Source organism: Microchirus variegatus (genome assembly GCF_963457635.1).
Source record: "Microchirus variegatus genome assembly, chromosome: 16".
NCBI classification, from domain to species: domain Eukaryota; kingdom Metazoa; phylum Chordata; class Actinopteri; order Pleuronectiformes; family Soleidae; genus Microchirus; species Microchirus variegatus.
Genome location: NC_139817.1, coordinates 8,122,031 through 8,146,203, shown reverse-complemented (window position 1 = coordinate 8,146,203; position 24,173 = coordinate 8,122,031). Strand labels below are relative to the sequence as shown.

The following is a 24,173-nucleotide window of genomic DNA, read 5'->3' as shown; positions in this document are numbered from 1 at the left end:
CTGCACATCTTAAACGTAAATGCTAAGCTCAACATAAAGACGAACAAGTATCCACTCTCACGGTCAATTTAGAGTGTCCAATTTGCCTAATCCCCAAATCTGCATATTTTTGGGCTGTGAGAGGAAACTGTCATTACACTTCACCAATTGCGTGGCCTCTTAAAGTGAATCAAAATCTTGAAACGGCTCCTCTTACAGCTCATTAATAAAGAAGACGAAAATAACACGTATACTAATTGCAACTGTTATCCAGAATTGTACACTGCCACAGATTTGTTTTTGTGTCTTTTTGATCGATTAGCTGTGAAAGTTGAGGCTAGATTTTGATTGATTTCTGTTTCATCTTTTGTTTCTCTCTCCCCCTCTGTGTCTCCAGTCGCTGTGTACGGCTCAGAATGTGAATTGCAGAGATCTGGAGGGACGGCACTCCACTCCCCTTCACTTTGCTGCTGGATACAACAGAGTGTCGGTGGTCGAGTACCTCCTGCACCATGGAGCCGATGTGCACGCCAAGGACAAAGGGTGCGACACTCGTAAAATAAATGTTAGGAAAAACGAGTGCAGGCTGATTTGAGGCTTCACAATTGTGTGTTTTTGTTCTCTTACTCTGCAGTGGTCTGGTTCCCCTCCATAACGCCTGTTCATACGGCCACTATGAGGTGGCAGAGCTGCTGGTCAGACACGGCGCCTCGGTCAACGTGGCAGACTTGTGGAAGTTCACGCCGCTCCATGAAGCTGCCGCAAAGGGCAAATACGAGATCTGCAAACTGCTGCTAAAGGTCAGACTCGCACGGTCCTGCTCTGTCCTTTTATTTAACGCGACTATAACGTTCACTACTGTGAGTTCAGCTGAAACAGTCACAGACTAGTCTGGTGATCAGTGAATCATCTGGGTCTGTCATGTGTCACATTTGAAGATATAATCTTAAAATATGGCACATTTTAGGGCTGAACAATGAATCTTTTTGTCATTGAAATTGCAATTTGAAACCACACAATTAGTACTTTAATTGTTCTGTTTTTGAGGGTTCTATGTCCTATGCATATGTTTATAATAAGAAAGCACATCTTTCAATAGCTGTAAGTTCTCAACCTTCATATTAGTGTATATGTTATTGTAGTTAAAGTTACAGTTGGTAGAATTTATTATTACCTTAAAGTCAGAACCACATGTTGTTGTTGTTGTTGTTGTTGTTACCACCTTTCTCTTCCACGGAGAGGAATTCAACCCCCAGATGCCACAAAATCCTACAGACTGGTCGTTAAATATTTCAATATTTTTGGTATTGTGTGGTGCTTCTCCCTTATGTTTTACATCTTTTACACAGTGAATATTAAACTGAAGTCATAGCACAAACTAAATTGCAAAACTTCACATGTAGACATTAACCTCCCTTTGGAAAGGGAATCTACCTTACGGACACATTTAAAAACAATGCATGCAAACTGTCTGCAGTCTCTTGTGCATAACTTTGAAGTTCACAGAAGAACTTCTGTAAACATACACTTTGTCCTCATGTGCTCACAGTTTGAGACTTTACTGAGTCTGAGAGGAAAAACATGCCCCGACTTGTAATGTGGAAAAACATTGACTCAGCAATAGCAAATATCAGAATGGTTGTAATATAGTGTTAAGTTGTCACTTGTCTGAACTCAGATCACCCGGGGAACAAGGTGGAAAATATCTTGTGTTTGTTACCTGATGTGCACTTCTCTTTTAGAATTCCGTGTAACGTGTTATTTTCACAGTCAAACGTGTTTGTTTATTTATTTCTAGTCATAAACACCTCCAGACGCGGTTGCATCACCACTGTGTTGTTGCTGCCATATGGGGCTGCATAAATTAATTCAACACTGCTGAATACGCACACACACACACACACACGTGCACATAGTCTGGTTTCCATGACTTTAGAGGACATTACATTGGCTTACATTAATTTCCCGGACCATGGATTTACACCAGGCGTGTTACAGCAGCGGAACGTCAGCGTCGCAGTCGCTGTTGCTGATCGCTTCCATTCTAATCAATGTGAGCATTTCCACCGGGCACGCTGTGGCATGTTTTCATTTTCGATTAGCATTAGCGTAGCTAGATGCCGTGGCTGACAGTTGTATTATGTTAGCCCTATGCTAATCGTAGACTTGCTAGCTTACCTTTGGAAACAGGTTCGCCAAGTTAGCCGCAAAGTAGTAGCATGCTAATGCAAAATAAATATATGCTTGCGTATTGGTGAATGGACACCTCGTCGTTTTCAGTATAACACGATGTTCTATAACACCTTTTTCACACGTTGAAGCTGCTGATGATGAGCCGCCGCCTGCCTGGTGTAGCGTGATACATCGGCGAAAATTACAATTCCTCCAAAAGATTTGAAAATCAAGGATGCACACCATCGGGCCCTGCTCAACCTATATCCAAAGTCTTAGGGCAATCTGTCTGACGGTCAGCGAGATATGCCTGTCACAGACACACAGACGCAACTTGCTTTATAGATAGATGCACTGTCATCACACAGAAATATTAAGGTTAAGAAAAATCTAATATTTAAAAGCTTACACAATCAAAAAAATACAATCAAAGACTAGATTAAACACTTCAGTCAACGCAGTCTGTCCAAGGACGAGTAAGAATTTAATGTTTTAGCTCAGTGTCAGTTGAACTTTGCTGTACACAGTGTTCACTGAACAGTCCTGTGAGTCCAGCGCAGCATAATAAAACAAATGAAAAATGATGACTTGACGACGTTACGCAACCAGAGACCTCACTGAAATTAATACGGCCTGGGTGGGAAGGTAGTGAAAAACACAGATTGTGTTTGTGATAGCACTTTTGAGGCTCGCTGTGACGAGGTGCAAACCAAGCGATGACAGTAACAGTAATGACGCAGTGGGTGTGGAACAGCTGTGGTGAAAAGGTGCAGTGGAGCTGCTCGGGATCAAAGTTATCGTTGGGCGTAGTGGGCAGTGTGGAGGAAAGTGGCAGCTCTGGGACTCGGGCAGCTCAGAGTAAGAGCTACATAGAGCTGAGGAACAAAAACGTGCACTGGCTGGTGTGGCTGTTGATTGATTTCCCAGAGGCACACACACACGCAATGTTGTAAAGCAAGAAATTGTAGTGATTTTTTTTTTTGGCTACTGAATAAACTGGCAATTCTGAAAAGAAAAGCACGAGAAGGAAAATGGGCGCAACTATTTGTCAAAAGTTGTGGACAAAATGTGACAAATTTAAATGCCAGTAATTGTCAGTTATGTCACTGCACGTCTTATTCATGCTGTGGAGCTGTACGTCCTTTTTTTTTTACGGAGTGAGTCATCTTGTTCAATCTCTGCTGTTTAGGTAACAGCTGAGGCGAACAGCTGAGGTCACAGATTTGTATGTGACTTTTCCATGTGTGCTGTAAAACCAGAAATACATCCACATGCTGCCTGTCAGGTTCTTTGGTGTCGTGTTTGTCTGCTCAGGTGCACAGTGAGCCGTGTTTGTGTCCTCCGTTGTCTTTGCAGCACATCATAATGACACGGTTGTCTTCTTCCGGCCGGTATATTGTGAACTCAAAAGGGTTTTAAAGGTGATGTGATTATTCAAATAATCGTCTCATTAGGTCTTACTTCATACACTTTGTTGTCTTTTATTTGCTTTCCCTGTGAAGATGCTTACTGTACAGTATTTCCAGTGCCTTTGTAGTTGGTCAGCATGTGCATTCAGTACATAACCAGTGACGCCATCTGTCTCAGCAGCTTTGTTTGTGTTCATCCAACATAAGGTCAGCGTGACACTGAGGGAAACAATTGATTCTTCATCCTCAGCTGTTCTTTGTTGTTTTCCTTTTTCTCTCTCCCTTGTTTCATATTATGCGAGGGTTGTTAAAGCTCCAGTACGCAACATTTTTTTTTTATGTCTTTTTGAGCAAAGCTTCTGTAATACCCTTTCAGCATGATAATTCTTATCATGTGATCTGGCTTCTGGATCCACCTCGGGGTGCGTGAGACAGATGGCAATGGCTTTGTCGCCGGCTACGTGAATATTCTTAGTTTAAGGGTTTTTCCTCTTTCATTTGGTGCTTTTGATACGGGCTAACTTTGATAAAACAACAGCATCAGGGTAGTGACAGGGACATCTGTGGCACATGAAGCTAGTTGGCTATCATCAGTTTTTCTAGTAGTGCTGCATACGTATAATATGTAACTTTAACATAGAAAACAGAGAGACTATGTTGAGTAGTTTTCTTACATTAGCCAAAACATTTCCAAATATCTTTAAATCAATAGAAAATAATATATTATCTCAAGGCAGAAACCTTACAATATTCTAGAGAGAAGAGAAACCAAACAACTGTGGAGAGAAAAGAACTCACAGGAAACTAACAGGAAGAAATGTGCCTTGACGGGTTGCGGTGAAAGGAAAAAAGGGGGGAAGAGAAAGGGATAGATAGAGAGAGAGAGGTAAGATAGAGACAGAACTCTCTTGGGTCGCACTGATAGATTTTCCTCGGCAGAGCTGGTGAAGACAACAATTCCCATGATCCCACGCTGCATCTCGACACCATCAAACGAGGTCTTTTGTCATTGTTTTGATTGAGAGACCCCTAGAGACAGAAATGACAGAAACATCTTCTCCTCAGTGTCTCAGTGTGAGAGTCACAGCAGCTCCTGCAGACAGGACTTTTCCCCCTGATGTGATTGCTGGTTTGTCTCCTGCAGTGAGATGTCTGCAGGCGGCAGTTAGAAACGCAGACAGGTGACCGATCAGTGCAAAGCAGACACGTTTCCACTCTGCTTGGAAAATTGGAAGTTCTTGTCGTGGCAAATTTCAGCTTGATATTGAGCTTACATATGCGATTTCCTGTGTCCTCTTTTCCCCTTTCACACATTAGAGCGCACACATATAGCGACGAGATACATGGTGTTCCTCTACGCTGGTGTTAATCTGTCTTGGCCTCGGGATCTAACTGTTCTATCTTTTTGAATAAACTATTCCAGGATCCAGTTGTAGGTTTTCCTTTGTGTTTTGTTTTTTTCCCTTTGTGTTGTCTTCTCACTCTCTCTCTCTCTCCTGTTTTGTGTTGGCGAGTTTGTGCTGAGCATTAAACTCTTGCTGCTTCTATTCCCAGTGCTCTGATCGTGCGTGCGATATACAAAATGCCCATTAGCATTTTCTTTGCTTGGGAGGAGATAAAAGAATCAGGCGTTTGGATCTTGGCTGGATGTCTGGAAGGAGCGCGTTGTTGTCTTGTAAGAGACCGACTGTCAGTGGAGCAGGGAGATGTCTTGTTTGGATAATCAGTGGCTGAATTATGGACGATCACTAGAGGACTTGCTTTTGTTTGTTCGGCCATGTTGGATGCCACTGATCATGTTCAAAACCTATTTCTCCTGGAAAAAGAAGGAATCGCAGTATATCAGTTTCTGTTTTACAGTTTCCTCTCCTAGAATTGTGCTATTTCTACCAACTTGAGAAACATAAGCAGTTAAGAAAGTGTTGAATGTTGTGTTTTTGAGTGAAAATACTTTTTTTCTGTTTCTTTTAAAGGCTCGTATTTGTGCTGCATCCTGCATCATTTTACCCAACGTTTTATTTATTCTTTACTCAGAGCACAAGCCCAAAACTTTGCTTTACATGGCCAGGATGTATTTATTTTATGAACTGAAGAATCTGTTGGACATTATTTATGTTCCACTGTCTCATTCAGTTCAGATGAATATCAGACTGGCTGTGAAATGTGGAATGGATTGATTTTGGAAATATGACTTGTCTTTGTTTTGGTTTAAGGGAGAGGACGTCACAATTATCTTTATTTTTTAATCACAATATTTTGCCACAATTAAACCGATTTTCAACACAAATTGAATCAGCACCCAAGTATAATAACACAATAGCGTTGTGACAAAAGCAAAACTTTTCTCATTCCTAATACTAAAGACATACTTTTATTAGGCAAAGCCTTTTCTGATTTTATATTTTACACAATATTGGTTTTATGTAGCAAATCATTTTAACCTTTTCCTTTTAAAACTGAAGATTACATTGAACAGTACAAGTGGTCTATAAATAAAAATGCATGGGTGTTAATTATTATTATTATTACTGCAAATACACCAGTCGGGCCTCAGATACCTGGTATAATGTGGTGCCTAACTGCTTTATTTATTTATTTTTAGAAGTAGAAGTGCATTCATTGAGTCATGAAAATGCAAACAGCATTAGGTCAAAAAATTACACACAGCAGTAACAAGAATAGGCTCATGCTCATATCTGTCCATTATTTCTGAAGAAGAAAAACACGAAAATTAAGGAAAAGGATACAGTGTATACATAAATACATTTTTGATGTATGTGTAGTATCTGTGCCTGTTTTCTCTCGAGATCTTTTGAATTTCTTATCCAAAGTCAAAGTCGGGACCGCACACAGCGGCGCACTTAGTAAGTCTCCTGCCAAAGTCCTGAAGCCTGTCATATGACCTGCAACACCTATTGTTAAAGCCATGAAAGAAATGCACAGCGGAGCTTTTTTTCCACACCAGCGGTGGATATTCAGGAGAGTGGTGCCTCATCATCCAAAACTTAGACCGTAACCTAGGAGACAAATGTGCAAATATCTGCTTCAATTTGCCCGTCTCCTGGGATGTGTGGTGTTTTCCACTTCACTGGATATCCTGTTTTCACCTCTCTACCTTCCTTTGTCACTGCCGCTCTTCTTCTTCTCTCTGGAGAACTACCTTCATCATCCTCTTGTTCGTCACTTGTCATCGTCTTGAAACTCCCTCACTGGGTAATGCACCGACCAGGGACTTTGAGCATTGGTAATTTTTATAGGATTTATGTGGATGGCAGTTTCCGCTGACATTTTGGGGTTGTTTATTTATTTTTTTTGCCTTGACATTTCAAAGGGAAGAACTTTAAGATGGATTAACCTCTGCATTCTTTTCTTGTACTCCTCCTCTCTGCCTCTCTCCTGGCTCCTTCTCTGCAGCACGGAGCGGACCCCACCAAGAAGAACCGAGACGGGAACACGCCGCTGGACCTGGTGAAGGACGGGGACACTGACATCCAGGACCTGCTCAGAGGAGACGCCGCTCTGCTCGACGCCGCCAAGAAAGGTTGCTTGGCCAGAGTGCAGAAGTTATGCAGCCCCGACAACATCAACTGTCGGGATACGCAGGGGCGCAACTCCACTCCGCTGCACCTGGCAGGTAATGTGCACGAAAAGAAACACAAAGAAACACAGCTCATTTTGAGTAGTAACGGGTCAATGAAGTGCAGGTAAGGCCCAGTGTGTAAGAATGAGTGACATCTAATGGTGAGATTGCAGATTGCAGGACACGATAGTAGCCTTTGCTTTCCAAATATTATGTTCTTCTTCATTTACTTTGTAAATTTCGGCTCAGAAATTCAATATACACATTCAAGTTAATATGGAAACGCATATGACCGACTTAAAAAGTCTTAAATGCATGTATCTAAAATTAAATTAAGGGGCATTAATATTTCGGGGGGCAGGACTATTTATTGTTATATTTTCTCAAGGGACTTTGAGAAGGAGCTGTAGAGACTATATATTACTATACTATATTATATTATTTGTATTTTTTATTTTTTTGTATATATTTTTTTGTATAATTGGTCGGAAACATGCTTTGCTTTGGTTTGAATACAGGAGATCCCCCAACTATCGCCTACATAGTTCATTCGATCTTAAATTTAATTCAAGGTTGCATTAAAAAGGTCTTAAAGAGTCTTAAATTTGACTTGCTCAAACCTGCAAATATTCTGGACCGAGATAAAGAAAGACCTTTAACCTAAAGCACATATAAAAACAAACATGTCTTTATTTTACAAACATACTTATTGGTAATATATCCAATTTCTGCCATTAAACCATCCTAAAAGTGACACACTTAAACTTTAATAACCTTTCAATAAGCTTTACACTACACTCAGAAATAAGGGTTCCAAAAGTGTTCTTCTACAAGGGCTGAGGTTCTACCTGGATCCATTTGTTTTTCAAGGGTTCTTGGAAACACCAATCATTCCAATAAGAACCATTTTTGATCCAGAGAACCCTTTAAAACCCCTTTCCTGAGTAAAGGGTTTTAAAAGGGTTCTTGGTAACGGGTTCTACCTGGAACCAAAATGTGTTCTACTATGAGGACAAGCCAAAGAACCTTATACGGTTCTACTTAGCACTTTAATTTCTAAGTGTATGATTCACACACAGCATTTTGTCTATCACACATCATTCACACGGTGCCAGCAGCTCGGCCGTCACAGGCAATTTGCAGTTCAGAGACCTTTCCCGCGAGCAGTTTGACATGCAGACTGGACAAGCCGCCCCCGCACCTCCCTGATTATGTAAAGCTCACTTACTAGACACATTAAAATGAAGGATAAAGCCAGAGGCTTTTTCGATACCATTTGGCTGAAGTTTGCAGGATTAAAGTGACTTTGGACGTGCTATATGCGCCGGTGCCAATCACTTCTGGCTTCCTCTGTCTCTGTAAACGCTGGCCTCTTGGGATATTTCGGCTCAGCGCGGTGCCAAGAACAAGGCGTCGAGCAAATCCAGACGGCGAGTAAGTCACGGGGTCAAAAGCACTTTGTTCAAAGGCAGACAAGCTCTTGCAATTTAACAATTCATCTGTAATTTTTTAAGACCCCACATAAGGCAATTATAGACATGAGGTTAAGCACACAGGTCACTTATGTGAAACAATTGTGGAGCTAACATGCCATTTTTTTTTTAAATACAATGTGACACTGAAGGGAATTCATTGTTATTTTAGGGAGAGATTGATTTTTCTCAGCTCTTGCATTGCAAGTAGATGCATCACTGAACTGCCAGACACAGCTGTGGGTCAATAACATCTCAGTGTGTTCCACCGCAGCCTCAAATGTGGCTCTCGCATTCACTGCAGGACCTCACTTCTCCCACTGACATCCTAAAGTATGTGGGGAGCTGTAGTGGCAGAGGCTCGCTCTCCTTGTCTTTTTCCATCTATTTTTTTTGCTATATGAGGACACAATGATACAGATCGTAAAAGAGTTTGTTAAATGTTGTTTGGCTGGTCTCGAACCTTTTTACAAAGTCACTCCAACACCCAAAATGTGATAATCTCAGTGGAAAATCTGCATCTTAGTCTCTTCTTAGTCTTAGTTACTGGTTAACTGTTGACATGGTAACGGTGTCACACTTTTCTGAAACACGAAAAGTGCATCACCGTGAAAACAACAAAGTAAAAACAGAGGCACGGTAAATAATGAGGTATCACGGCAGGAAAAGAACAGTAAAAAAAATGGCTTCATCTAAAAAGATGAATCAATTAAATATGAAAACACTCGAGGGGATAGTTTGCGTTGAAAAGGCCATTCATGAATTAAAACCACTAAATGTTCCTGCGTCTTCTGAATCATCCACTTCTGCTGGATAAACTGATTTGTCTTTTTTTTATTGATAATTTCTTGAACAGACTTTTTTTCTTTTATATCTTGATAATGTGTGTCTTAATAATAGGATGCCTTGTTCTCTCAGTATCACCTCCTCTGTTATCACCTGACTTCATTTTTGTTTTCTGCTCTTTTTTCCCTCTGCGTTGACTGGTCTATCTTTCTTTCTTTTTTTATTTACGTCCTGCAACTCAACCCACACTCCTCCTCTCTCTAGCTGGCTACAACAACTTGGAGGTAGCAGAGTATCTGTTGGAACACGGAGCCGACGTGAATGCACAAGACAAAGGAGGGCTGATACCTTTACACAATGCTGCTTCATACGGGGTAAGACACACACACACATATGCAGCATACGTGCGTGCATTCAGATCAACATTCTGCTTTAATTTCTTCTGATGACAGATTGAGTCACTATTAATTTAGGCTGAAATATAGTATGATAATTGCTATAATCTGGTTCGTTGATGAATTAAGGCTCTGGGTCCTGTTCCTCAAATGTGAGAATTTACTGCTGCTATTACATTTTACACATTTTCGCTGTTTAGTGGATTTTAATACATTGATTTAACTACAGACTAAATCTAAAGATGATATTCATTTTTTTCTTAAATGGTGCTAATTTGTGTCTAATCCAACTTTCTTGACTGTTGTTTGATCGCTCACAAATTCTCATCGATTGTGAGACCCATTTGACAGATTATTTTTTAACTTTATTTCTTAGCTGATGGCATTTATTTATTATTTATCTGACTTAGAACTAAAAAAAGAGACTTATTTCCACTATTTTTCCCCAATTAAATTGACCACTGTTCTAAATTTCCGTGCTATTGCACATCTCTGAAATGGAGCGTGTGAACTTCTCCCTCAGTCCGTCGTCGTCTCACAGTCACTTGAAACTAGACAGTGTTCGACTTCTAAAGGAGTCAAACGCATGTTTGACAGGAACGAGCACCACATTGTGTTTGATGCCAAGACACGAGTTGACAACGTACAGTGCAGGGGAAAAGGAGAAAGAAGAGAAAGAGTAGAGGCTTTTGTGGGAATACTAGAATCATAATGGCGTTAATAATTCACACTTCAGAGGATCCAACATTTATTCACCACGTTATAGATGTTTGATCGTGTTTAAATGCTTTTTTACAATGGTGTTTTATCCCCTTTTTTCCACTCCCTCTCCTCTTCCTCATGTCTACCTTCTCCTGTCGGTCCAGCATGTGGACATAGCTGCTCTGCTGATCAAGTACAACACGTGCGTCAACGCCACGGACAAGTGGGCGTTTACTCCCCTTCATGAAGCGGCGCAGAAGGGACGGACTCAGCTCTGTGCTCTGTTGTTGGCCCATGGAGCTGATCCCACGATGAAGAACCAGGAAGGACAGACGCCCCTTGACTTAGCAACGGTACAAAAGTTACACTATTGGTCCTCATTTCTTGAGGGATAAGCAGCACATTGGAAATCATTACTTTGACTGATATACAGTTGGTTATTGTCAACTTTTTTTTTAAACAGTGTGGAGACACCATGAGGATAATCTGTAGAAATGTAGATAATGATGTAGGGTAGCCTCCCTAACTCCCTGCACCCTAATGAGGCAACCACTGGTCTTTTGCTTGACAGGTGGTACTTAAGTTAAAGTCCTCCCGAGAAAACAACACATTACTGTAAGTGATGGGCACAGGAAGTGAAAGGAATCTTATAATTCTCACAGTTGTGCTCATTTTGCCAACAAAAAAATTGCTAAGTCAGCTTCTTTTCCCCTTGTTTTCAGTAGTAATTCATGTAATTAAACAGATAGAGGTGCTCTAGGGTAGAAGTGAATGGTTTGTCTTCCAACTAGAAGGGCAAATTTCAATCCCCGGCTCCGCACGTGTTCCTGCACTAGACTGATAACTGACTTAAGATTGCTCCAAATTGCTCCTGGTGGCTGTGCTGTCAGTGTGTGAATGGGTATGATAGATGTGCTGTATGAATGGGTGAATTTCAAAACTAGTGTGTAAAATGCTCTGAGTGGTCAAGAGGAGGAGGAAAGTGCAACATAATTACAGACCACATTTCTTTTGTGTCCGGTGTGTCCAGTTTGGATGATGCACAGGTTAGCTTGAGGGAAGCTCTGTTCTTTACTGTGTCTGTGGCTGCGTTCACATTACCGGCTTATTACAGGCCGAAGTGACTCATATCTGATTATTTTTTCCAGGACTTTGTGAACAGAAATGTGATCGACACTTCCGATTATCAAATCTGATCTGGGTCACTCAAGTTTGTAGTGCTCGAACAGATATATGTATATCTGATATGCAGCCATGTGACATGAACAAGAATGGTGATATCTGAATCCTTGTGGCTTTTTTAAAAATATTTACTGTGAATCTTTGAGCGGTGCCATCACTGAGCCTTGCTATTATCTACCTGCAAACTCGAACAACAGAGGTGTGTGTCTTCTTCTATAGTTAAATCTCACTTAGAAATCCACTGTGATACTTTCTGTTTCTGAATTTTCCCTTTGGGGGATCAGGTGCACATCTTATTTTTTTTACATTATCTCCTGCTTCAATCCCATCCGGTCTCACAAATATGACCTTTTCTGTCGTTGGCGGTGGAAGAACGCATGCAATAGGTATATCTTGGCACGTGTGCTGTTTGAGATGATTCATGATGCGTAATGAATCAGATTTGAAGTGGATTTGTACAACGTGGCTGGTCAAGTGAACGTATGACCAATGTAGAATGTAGAAATGCCCACTGTGATGCCTTGTTTTACTGTCTCTTTAGAATTGGTTACAAGGGAATTCATTAGGATAGACCTGTCTGGTAACATGTTTTTGGCATTGTAGAGCCAAAAACATGGCCATTTTTCAGTGATTTTGCCTATTAAAGCTTTAAGTTAGAACATTTACTCATTAACATACTATTGTCCAAGAAAGTTATTAGCAAACTTTCAGAACCATCCATGAAAAAAAATAATGTTTAAATCATAGAATACATACCATAAACACCTCATCTTGCTTCTCTGTGTGTTGCAGGCTGATGACATCAGAGCGTTGCTGATTGATGCCATGCCTCCAGACGCCCTGCCAAGCTGTTTGAAACCTCAGGCCACTGTGGTAAGAAACTACAACGCCGTAACACTAATACAGCAGAGACGGAGCGTTCAGCTGAGACAGGTCCTGTGGTGGATTTATATCGCGTTTGTTGTGAGGAGAAATAGCGTTTTAACTTTTAGAAGAAAGAAACGGACTTGTGAGCTCTGAAAGTAAACAGAAAAGTAAACGATTTGAATGTAAACAAAGTTCAGCTTCACATCTCTCTCTCTCTACTACTCTCAGGTGAGTGCGACTGTAGTGAGCGCAGGTGCTACAGGGGGCGTGGTCATCTCTCCCTCGCCATCCCCGTCATGCCTGTCTGCAGCCAGCAGCATAGACAACCTGACCGCGCCCCTTAGTGACATGACAGTCGGGGGAGCCACTGGAACTGCAGACGGAGCGTCCGGGTCAGAAAGAAAAGAAGGAGAAAGTATGTTTTCACACGTCCTAAATTAGGGCAAATAAAATGATGTTACGAATAAACATGTGTAACATCTGCTGACTTTCTGCGCAGCTCTGCTCGACATGACCATCAACCAGTTTTTAAAGAGCCTGGGGCTGGAGCACCTCCGAGACATCTTCCAACGGGAACAGGTACAAACACACATCATGCATTTTTGGTCTCCTCACTGTAACATTAACCATCACAACTAAATTTTAAGCTTTAAACTGTTCCATAAACAAAACATTTTTATAACTGTAGGGTTAGGAAAAGGCTAAATACGAAAACCAGATGATTCTGAATGAACTAGTGGCGCATTCTAGCACACCTTTAGTATTACATTTTAGAAACATTTTAGAGGAAGCTGAGCTTTTCCTGCTGTCTTAGAGCAATCGCCGCTGATATAAAATTCGTTTGAGTGGGACAGAAAAGACGGTGACGCACTGTTGAGCGAGAGCAAGTGATTGAAATGGAGAGAGTCCAGGAGACAGATGGAGAGACAGAAAGAGGATAAGTCGGAGACAGAAATAGAAAGTAAAAGGTGACAGCTGGTGAAAGGCTAAGCATAGACGGCAATGTGGGAGAAATGAGGGGGAGTATCAGTGTGTCTGTGTGTTACATTTATTATTGATCCACCGCTAAAGGGAAACAAGTCTTCATTAATATTCAGATGAGTGTCAGCGGGGGTCAGACCTTGTTGATATTTCAACAAGGTCTTGTGAGATGGAGTCATTACAAAATCCATTTAATTATTATTTTTATAGCGACATTGTAAAACCAAAGTTTGGCTCATTGTGCGTCTGTAACTAAAGTGAAAACTGAAAGTAAAAATAAATAAATAAATAACACGTTCTTGTGTTAAATTCTAATTAATGAGACACTAAAGCTATTTCAGCTGTAATATTTAATTACATATCTGATGTGACTCCATCTCTTCCCTCTGTAAAGCATCAATGTCGACTTCTTTGCTCTTTCATCACAGTTTAGAAAATTTTTTAAAGATTTTGTTCTTTAGTGGGGACCAAAAGCAGCTGAACGTCTACAGAATAATAACGTAAGCGTGCCAGTATCAAACTGCTAGTTCAACAAAGTGTAGAGAAGTGACATCTTTACCATTTTGATGGCAGTATAATGAAATACTGTACACAAACATGGAGTCAGTATGTTTACATTCACAGTTTAGTCGGGCTAAGGCCATAGTCTGACTAAGGCAGACAATCGGACAGTTCGCTAATTTATTGGCTCCGTTTGTCTGACTCCGCCTCCATAGGTAGCACTGTATCTCTCCATAAGCTAGAGCGTATTGAATGAGTTTCCTGTTATCCTTTACGTCACAGAAAAACCAACTGTGAATGGCATTATCCGAGTAATGTTAGTCCGACTAAGATTAGCTCGATAGTAGTCGGACTAACATGTTTACATGCCATTAAGAAAACCAAATTACTGTCTTAGTCTGACTAAAATCAGACTTTTAACCTGCACTGGTAGTAACTGCTCTGCTCTTTTTTTTCCGTTTTAAATCTGTCCTTTTTTTTTGCATCAAATTCATTATCGGGACACAGACATCTCAGCAAGCTAGAAAACCACAGGCCATAGTGCAGTTAGTTAAGAGTAAAAGCGGTAAACTGCTGATAAAACTGCTGGTTTTCATACTGTAACAGTATTTGAGGAGGAGTTACAGTATATACTAAATATGGCGCTGGTGTGTCATGGAGCCATATATTTAGACACGCCTACAAACTCCTCCACAGAATTCTAATTCTTTACTTATTACTTTTTCACATGTTCTCAGTCAAAGTTTAATTCAACAGCATGTTTGTGTAATTATCACAGTGGCATTTATAGATGGATATCTAAGTTGAGTTTTTTTTTTTTACAGTGAAAATGTCACATTTAAGTGTCATCCTTTTCAAATAATGCTTCACACTGGGTGCAAAATGAAAAAGAAATGATATACAGAGCTTTGTCCCTCAGTATTTAGGACGTGATGATGATTCATACCTGATCACAGCGACACAAAGGTTAACGTGTGAAATATTAGACTTATCGCTGCCTCCAGGACAAATCTCCTCTCTCTTCTCCCTGAACAATCTCACCCTCATACATTTGCATATCAATGTGTTGATTGCTGTCGTCTCCTCCTCGACCTTTTCTTCTTCTCCTGCAGCATCTGTTTGCCTCTGCCGTGTGTTTGTCAGAGCTGTTGTCTCTGTAACAAAGCTTAGACGACTGAACGATTTATCGATTGTCAGCAAATTCTGATGGCGAGCATTAACCTGGCGGTGTCCCAGTGTGTTTCTTTGTTTGTGTCCACAGATGTAGATGTTCAGATGTTTTTTGACACCTTATTGCTGTTTCTGGGCAGATTTCGCTGGACGTGTTGGCAGACATGGGTCACGAGGAGCTGAAAGAGATCGGCATAAATGCGTACGGTCACAGACACAAACTCATCAAGGGCATTGAGAGGCTGCTGGGAGGTCAACAAGGTCAGGAACACACACACAAACACAGGTGTATGAATGATGAATCAATCATTTTTTATGTAAATATGAAAGTATTTAAGCCAAAATTACATTTACAACTAAATTAAAAGAAATATATCGTAAATATTGACACATTAATAAATTATGTTTTGCAAAGTAGAAAAGCAGGAAGTCGTTTTTTACTTTTTAGTTCCTGCCTCTTTTTCCACCCAGTCAATACATCACAAACATGAACATTTCAGCAATATGATGACTCAATTGTCATTGTCCAGGAATTTTGAATGTGAAAATCGCAAGAATTAAAGCAAATTCAACCGATTATCGTTTTAATGCTTGAAAGCAAAATGCTTTAATGAGTATTTTTGTTGTTTACACTATTATGGAAAATAATCTCAGCTAATTTTGCAAATTCATTGAAAAATATCCATTAAAATCACTGCAACGTGCAACTTTTTTGTAAAAGCTGCTGCCAAAACTGGCTTTTTTTGGTCTCAATTCAATAAAACTTATAAACATGAACAACTTTATCAATTCTGTATTCCTCTTTGGAAAACTTTTTTGTACTTTATATTTATAGTCTGTTATAGTTGCAGCTTCAATAATGTTTTTATTTAGTCCACCTTAAAATAGCTCTGTATATCAGTAAATAAATCTTAATGTCATTTGGAAATATCGTTCCTGCCATCCTAAATTTAATCAGATCAATAAACTTTGAATATAGTATCTATCTATCTATCTATCTATCTATCTATCTATCTATCTATCTATCTATCTATCTATCTATCTATCTATCTTTAAATATATAGATATATATATATATATAGAGAGAGATATCCTACATTGTTTACCACCCGTGGCGGCTCTCTTAGTTACTGTACTGTGTTTATTTTTTTACGTAACGATCTTCCTTTTGTTTTGACAAGGTGAGAACTGCAATTAAATAAAAGCTGTACTTTTTATGTACTGTATGTATTTCCCCTGCTCCGTGTACCTGCCTGTACACGGACTCTGTGTCAGATAATCAAACATTGAGTTTCGGCTCCTGAGTTAATTGTGTTCGTCGTGGTTCGAGAATACTTTAGGGACTGAAAACAACAAACTTTTATTCACATGATATCGATATACTGAGCGTTTGTTATATTTATATAAAAGAAAATGATGTTGTGATATGTGTTGTTATTGAATTACTGCCCTGCCCTAGTGCATGGTATAAATCCTAATATTTTGTGTCTAATTTTGTTGTTTGCTCTTCCCATTATAAATTCTTGCTGCTCTTAATAAGTTAATTGCTCCAGCATGGGATCAAATATGTTCATCATCTTTAATTGACACCTCATAATCAGCTTAATTGTATTGAAATTAATAGTTAATCTCAAAATAAACATTTGTGAAATGTTTGTTCTTCACGATTTACATTATCCTGATTATGTAAGAATGTGATATGTACTAAATCTGCTTATGTGTGAACATCTTTGATGGCAAATACAGAAAAAGAACATGTTTAACGTATTTCTAAACATATATAAAATTGATTTACTCTTGTGTTTGTAGGTGGGAACCCGTACCTGACGTTCCACTGCTCCAGTCAGGGCACCGTGCTGATCGACCTGGCACCCGACGACAAGGAGTTCCAGTCTGTGGAGGAGGAAGTACGTGAAACACACTGACGCTCACGCTAAAGTTGTGTCATATTTTTAAACATCTGGCTGAGGAGGACACACACCACACACTGTACATAAACCAGTCGTATCTTGATTGGAAATCAAACGAATGAAAAGGATGTTACTTAATAGACATGATTTTTTGATTTATTTGATTATTTCACACAGTATAATCTTGAGAAAAGTCAATGGAAAAAGCATTTTCAGTGGCACCAGTACTGTTTAGTTGCCTTTTCTGTTTAAGGCTGTGTGTTATTAGTGTTGGGCAGATGAAGAATCGTGCTGCAGTTTTCTTAATATCTTCTAAAATGACTTTATTCATCCTGCAGCTCATCCTGGATTAAGAATTTGTGTGACAATATGTCACTGGCTAAAAAAACATTGGATAAGGCAGAGAGGACAAGGACAAGATGTCATTAACCCTGTAAAGCCTAAACCATTGAATAATTGACAGAAAATTCAAATTCGTTGAAACTGGAGCCTTTATTGGTCCTTCTGAACAAACAAAAAAACATTTCAAATATCAATTTCCGTATATAGAGTTTTAATTTGTATCATTTTAGATACATCGGGTCATAATGCTCAAAGATTCAAAAAATACAGAATCAAGTCCAACAAAACAATGCAGCAATGGAACTGGCAGGGTGGAAGTCTGGGAGACAACATTTCGGTTATTTTAACTCATTTTGCGGTTCACAACCTTTTTATTTTGAGTGTTGTTCGGCTTGAAAACAGTTGTTCAGACAAAGATGCACTCTGCATTTCTCACAGTACACATGGGTAAAGTGGCCTACACAATGCTTGCATCTCTGTCGGGTTTCCCATAATTTTAGGTTTTTCAGGGAAAAACATGTGGAGGGCTCAAAAACTCATGTATCACATATGATATGTTTGGCGTCATTGGGTTAAAAACACTATAAACATTTCTCTCTCATACAAGAGCATTAACATTAACCTATTGCTGCCTAAGTTTTACCAAAATGTCATTTATTTAACGGTCTTTTTTTTCAACGTTACAGCAAAACTTCATCACTGATCTACTTTTTTCAGTTGCCTTGATTCAGCTTTCCCACCGGCATCACTTAATCTTCTGTATTCAAATCTCATTAAGTGCACATGTCTCTAAAACCTGAAACATCAGATATCTTTATAGAATTTAGAGGAAGACAAATTGAAAAGTACGCATAGGTTTTCAGCAAGGTGGTCACTGGGCTTCTCCTGCTCATTTTTCTCTGAGTAGTGAGTCTTTGTTATGCAGAGAGCTGCTTGAATCAATCACATAATCTTTTAAAAGCTTTGCATGCGTTCGATTTTCTCCTGACTGTGTTTTTCTCTCCTCAGCTGCAGAGCACGATCAGAGAACACCGCGATGGAGGCAACGCAGGCGGAGTCTTCAGTCGCTACAACATCATTAAGGTGTGTAGTCAGTTTCCACCGTTTAATGGCCACAAATAATGATCTGGATCCCTCATTAAGCTACAACTTTTTGTCAATTCTAAACGCGGTGTCCTTTTTTGACTTTCGCAAAAAATTGATTTTAGTTGTGAATTCCTCAGCGGACGTGACATAAATGTTATTTCCCTCCTCTGGCCTCGCAGATTCAGAAAGTGGTGAATAAGAAGCTGCGGGAGAGATACTCGCACAGGCAAAAGGAGATTGCGGACGAGAATCACAACCACCACAACGAGCGCATGCTCTTTCACGGTGAGTGCTTTGACATTTTGACGAATTTAAACGTGACAAAATGAAGGAGCTTCCTCATCATATCAACTTTACTCCAACACCACCACCGTTTAATATCAGTATATCTATATACGATCACGTTTTTGTATAGGCTGTGTAAAACCAAGTTAATTATTATCATCACGGCCGTAAATGTGGTGTAATGGAGGCCATGGTGAGACAAAAATTGCATTCACAGCTGTTTGTGTATATATATCTATATATATAGATATATATATAGATATACATTCCGATTTAAAGAATCAGTTTTGCACGGGCAAATGTGACCAAAAAAATAAAAAAAATACTGCAACATCTGATTAATTCCAGGTTGTAGTCTCCTGTCGCGATGCTAAGTATAATTTGTCCAGGACGGTGACAGTAGTTTTCCTCCTCATTAACTTTTCACATCTCCCCTGCAGCTTCAGTCACTTCCTCTTAGTTGACAGCAGCGGAGCGCAGCTCGCTGTTCTGCCTCAAGATTCGCTTGTTCCCGTGTTCCGAGATAAACTCTGCGTCACGCTGCAAACCTTTCCCCCTTTCTCGCAGTCTGACCGTATGCTCGAGCAAATCGCATTAATCACCCACGTCCTTTTTTCACTGAGGACACGACTCTCAGGACAGCAGCACAGTGCTGTTTTTTCTCTCTTAACTTTAAACGCTGCAGTGCTCTGTTGACTCTTGTTTATTTTATTATTTCTTTTTTTTTGTTGTTGCCAGGTTCTCCCTTCATCAACGCCATCATCCACAAGGGCTTCGACGAACGCCACGCCTACATCGGCGGCATGTTTGGAGCCGGCATCTATTTTGCGGAGAACTCCTCAAAAAGCAATCAGTACGTGTACGGCATTGGCGGAGGCACGGGATGTCCCACCCACAAAGACCGCTCCTGTTACGTGTGTCACAGGTGAGGCATAACAGTTTTGTGATTAAAGCTTTATTTTGATGTCACTGTTGACTTACTTACTTACTTACTTAAAATGGCTTCTTATTTTCAGAAATAGTTTGCCTGATATAGATCTATCATCAAAACATTACAGTATATATATACATATACGTATATGTATATAAACGTATTTGTATACAGTATTTACTCCTGTTAAGGTCCAGTGTGTGGAAATTAGTGTCATCTAGTGGTAAGACTACAAATTGCAACATACGTAGGACTCAGCCCCAACCACCCCGCTCTTTTCCAAACTACGGTGGCCTTCACATACCAGAATGGATGTAAACACACTTTCAAAACACTCTTCCACTTTATCTGTGAGATTCATGTGGGCAGAGTCAATGTTTTGTCAATTGTGCGCTTAAAAATGTCTTTGTAAAGCAACTTTCTTGCCTATAGTGCATATGAAAGGCATGGACAAGCCTATTCCAAGGCTAAGAAAACCAATGTGTAGTAAATGGTACACACTGAAGCACACTGTATATAATATATTATATATTTTTACCACTCACAGATGATGAAAACTCGTACATTTTTCATGTGTGACATCTGAAAGTCCACTTACTGTTTCCTTTGCTCTCTCTCTCGTCTCTGTGTTTACAGACAGATGTTGTTCTGCAGAGTGACGCTGGGCAAGTCCTTTCTTCAGTTCAGTGCCATGAAAATGGCACATGCACCTCCTGGACATCACTCCGTCATCGGTCGACCCAGCGTTAACGGACTGGCGTATGCGGAGTACGTCATCTATAGAGGGGAACAGGTCAGTGAAGCCTTCAAACAACATCTAAATCTTTACGCTGTTAGTGGCGTTAACGTTACCGCATGACGTGTTTCCATGACGACTGACCGGAAAAAGACACGCGTCATGTTAACGTGATGTTCGATTGTTAAAATGAGTAACGCTAAACTTTAAAAAAACGGAGGCACACATACGCAGTACACAGGTACGATGGTTATTTGTAGCGCTGCTCTTTTCGTTTAATAAACAGACCGCTCCTGTTCGACTGTGGGTGCGCTAACAGCGCTAAAGGAGCTAACGCAGCTAACGGAGCTAATTGGTAAACGGTGCCTGGACTCAAGTGCCGTGGCACGAAAAACTGCTTTACTTTAGAAACTCTTTTTCTGGTCAGTCGTCATGGAAACGCGCCATAAGTGAACTTTAACGCCGTTGTTGATGATGCTAGTTTTCATGAGCAGAAAAGATGTAGCAATATTTGTGTGCTGTCCGTTATCTGAGAATGAGCTGATTAGGGGAGCGTTTGTTTGTATGCACCGGCAACACAGGGGTGTGTGGAGAACTGCGGTGTCCACTCATCCGAGCTTCATCAACGAGTGATTGAGACCACTAACTCCTCAGGAAAGTGTTAACTAATGTGATAAATGAAGTCAAAGGAAAGCTAATTTTCCTATAGACTTCTGTTCAAGCATAGTACTTGCTGTGTCACCCCCTGGTGGCCATTTAGTCTATTTTTACATCAGGAAGAACCTGGAAGACGATGTCCATTTTCTGGCCGGGTGACACAAGACCTAAGCACCACTACACTGAGCAACGCAGAGGATGTTGTGTGGACCAAATTGGAAAAATTCAGATTATATGAACTAGTTTCACAACAGTTTAACGTTCCATAATTTCAACATTTAAAATCTTGTTTTTGTTTTCCAGGCTTACCCAGAATACTTGATCACATACCAGATCGTGAAGCCAGAGAGTGTGGCCGCACCTGCTGCCACGGCAGAGCAGAAGTCCTAAGGTACAGACTGTTGTGGACTTCAAGAGGACTAAAACTGGACGAGCAGGTGTTTGTCTCAAAGCCTCCACAGAACACAGACGTGACGACCAGTAGAAAATCCCAGGAAACAGGTGGACCAGCTGTGTTTATGGAGAAAGACAAGAAGACGGGGGCGTCGTTGAGATTTGGGGTATGAAACATGCAGACTCCAGAGCAGCAAAACGCAAAAGAAAAAATCTATCAGTTTAGTTTATCTATTTAATTGGATCTATTTTTTGCGGGGGAGGGAATGCAAACGGCTGGATCAATGTGTCTGGAAGTGAACCAGTAAGCTTAATTTTAAATTTGCCAGCTTGTGGCTTGATCTTTAAAACAATTAAGGAGAGCAATTAGAAGCGGACACAGTCCAAAGCAACAAAAACAACAGCCCCGACTTTTCAGTGCTCGTGTGTGTGTGTGTGTGTGTGTGTGTGTGTGTTTTCTACTCCCAGATTTTAATGTGTTGTCTTGATGTCGTGTCCTCTTTTGGCTTTGTGCATCATCGACAGCAGCACAACAACGCAGCACCCTGAGGCTGCTCCCAGAAACAGCAGTTGTCAGAGAGGGAGCGAGAGAATAGAAATCCAGCATTTTCTCCTCCAGCTTCTCACATTTTCACCAATGAGGCTCATCTACACACAAACAAAAACAAAAACAGAACAGTCGTGTGTGTATGTGTGTGTGAGAGTGTGTGTGTTCACATCCTGTCCTCTGCAAACACACAGGGAACAATGTAATGAGTCTGAGCGAGAAGAAGTAAAAGAGACTCCTGTGGACAAACGAGTCTGTAAGCAGAATAATAAACAGGCGACCACAGTGAGAATCCACCGCTGACTGTGGACTTTTCCACTACAGTTCACTAGCAGGATAATTTCCAGTCAACTCATTACCAAACATGTGAGGACAAACATGGACATAACTCTCGAAACAAGCAAGCAGCAACCACAACAGCCGAGTGTGATCAACTCAGGCACCTGTCGATCAAGCCATCCTTTCCTCAACACACCACGCAGAGCCTTAAATTAACGCTTGATGAAAGATTTCTCTCCACATACACGTTAGGGCTGCAACTAATCACACATTTCATTATGGATTCACCTGAAGATTATTGTTTCAGTTTGCCATTATAGTTGTTTCATCCACAAAATGTCAGGAAATGTGTTTTTCCCCAGACATCAAAGTGGTGATGTCCACTTAAGACCATAAGTGTTCAAAAAAAAGGTACAGTAGGCAGACTTTTTGTCAGTAAAACTTTCAGCCTGGTGTAAATCAAGTGACCTGAGCACCTGCTCTCTCCGTTTATAGCCTCGCAATGTGATATGTAGCAACATGGAGGAGTTCTGGAACAATCACAGGTTCAGAGAGAGAGGAAGCAGGTGTACCAACGACACCTTTTCAGAATAAAAGAACCTTAAAACCTTGACAGTCGAGACCAGAGATGGAGACGCTGCCTCAGGTCTGAGACGAGAGAGCTCAGTGATCCAAAAGCATTCATCTATTCATCGTCTACTGCTTTATCCTCCACATAATTGCATTATAATATGCAGATTAAACTCTTAGATAATTTCTGCCACTAGAGGGCTAATACGAAAACAAAAGGCCTTGTCTGATGAGATCATGGGAGTTGTTGTCTTGTTTGCTTCCCCTGTACACACTAGTTGTGATGCATTAGTGACAAAAACTGACACTAACAAGTTGTTTTCTTCCTTCCGGGCGGGCTACAATAAAGCGGATTTAAAGACTCGAAAGTCAATATTCAATGAAATGTATAGCATTAGCTTCATTTTCTGTAGATATTTTTTTTTATACACAAATGTTATATAGTGTGTCTTTAAACCCTCAAATTAATCACAAAGTTTAATAATTCAATATCTCAATTAAATGTACTTAAATGACGATTTTGTCGTTGCAGCTCTAACTTTTTTACAACAAAGAATGTGAACAAAAGTTCAACTCTAACTCTGGTGGTCGCTGCTTGTTTCAGGTCAGCTCACTGGGAAAAGAAAAACCACACCCAAACCAGAACCAGAACCAGGGACCAGACTTATGTAGTTACAAGAAATGATTGATAAAGATATAAGTATTGTGTTATTATTGATCGTAATCCTCGCCCGGTGCAGCTCAAACATTCATATTTCTCTTCTTCCACATGTTTCTGTTACAACCTCGTGTTTTTAATTTTTATGTCGCTGCCTGACTTTCCTCTCTATACGTTGATGCCACCTAGTGGCGCAACAGAGGGACTGCAGTATTGACTTATATCTCTCTACATACACTACTATTTATTTCTGTTTTTATGTCTTTATTTTCCTCACACCTACTTTTATTCCATTCAGTTTATGTTCATCTTTTAAGAAAATGTGAAGTGAGATATTTCCTGATATTAACCAGAAACCTGCAGCTCGACTGAAGTGGGCACAATCTGTTGTACATAAACGTATACTTTTCAATCAATAAATATATATATATATACTATATATATATATATATATATATATGTGTTTGAAATCATGTACGACAGGCGGCAGAAAGCACTGTGTGTACTGTAAAAGCGTAAACTGATGTTTTGAACTACCCTGACCATGTTTTTTTTCCTTTCCAGTAATAGTTTATTATTATTT

General features: G+C 40.1%; 1 protein-coding gene across 1 annotated transcript in view; it reads left to right on the top strand.

Moving 5' to 3' along the window:
- LOC310938191 (poly [ADP-ribose] polymerase tankyrase-1-like) overlaps positions 1-21,583 on the top strand; it is a 78,560-nt gene extending 56,977 nt beyond the window's left edge. The window contains exons 15-29 of the mRNA XM_083902662.1: positions 377-522; positions 614-779; positions 6,975-7,194; positions 9,663-9,772; positions 10,660-10,848; positions 12,470-12,550; positions 12,773-12,959; positions 13,044-13,123; positions 15,337-15,457; positions 17,006-17,103; positions 18,457-18,531; positions 18,714-18,819; positions 19,558-19,744; positions 20,387-20,543; positions 21,447-21,583. Of these exons, the coding sequence (XP_083758788.1) occupies positions 377-522; positions 614-779; positions 6,975-7,194; positions 9,663-9,772; positions 10,660-10,848; positions 12,470-12,550; positions 12,773-12,959; positions 13,044-13,123; positions 15,337-15,457; positions 17,006-17,103; positions 18,457-18,531; positions 18,714-18,819; positions 19,558-19,744; positions 20,387-20,543; positions 21,447-21,533 (2,010 nt within the window). The 3' untranslated portion in view covers positions 21,534-21,583. The remainder of the gene's footprint in view (positions 1-376; positions 523-613; positions 780-6,974; positions 7,195-9,662; positions 9,773-10,659; positions 10,849-12,469; positions 12,551-12,772; positions 12,960-13,043; positions 13,124-15,336; positions 15,458-17,005; positions 17,104-18,456; positions 18,532-18,713; positions 18,820-19,557; positions 19,745-20,386; positions 20,544-21,446) is intronic.
- Positions 21,584-24,173: the final 2,590 nt, after the last annotated feature.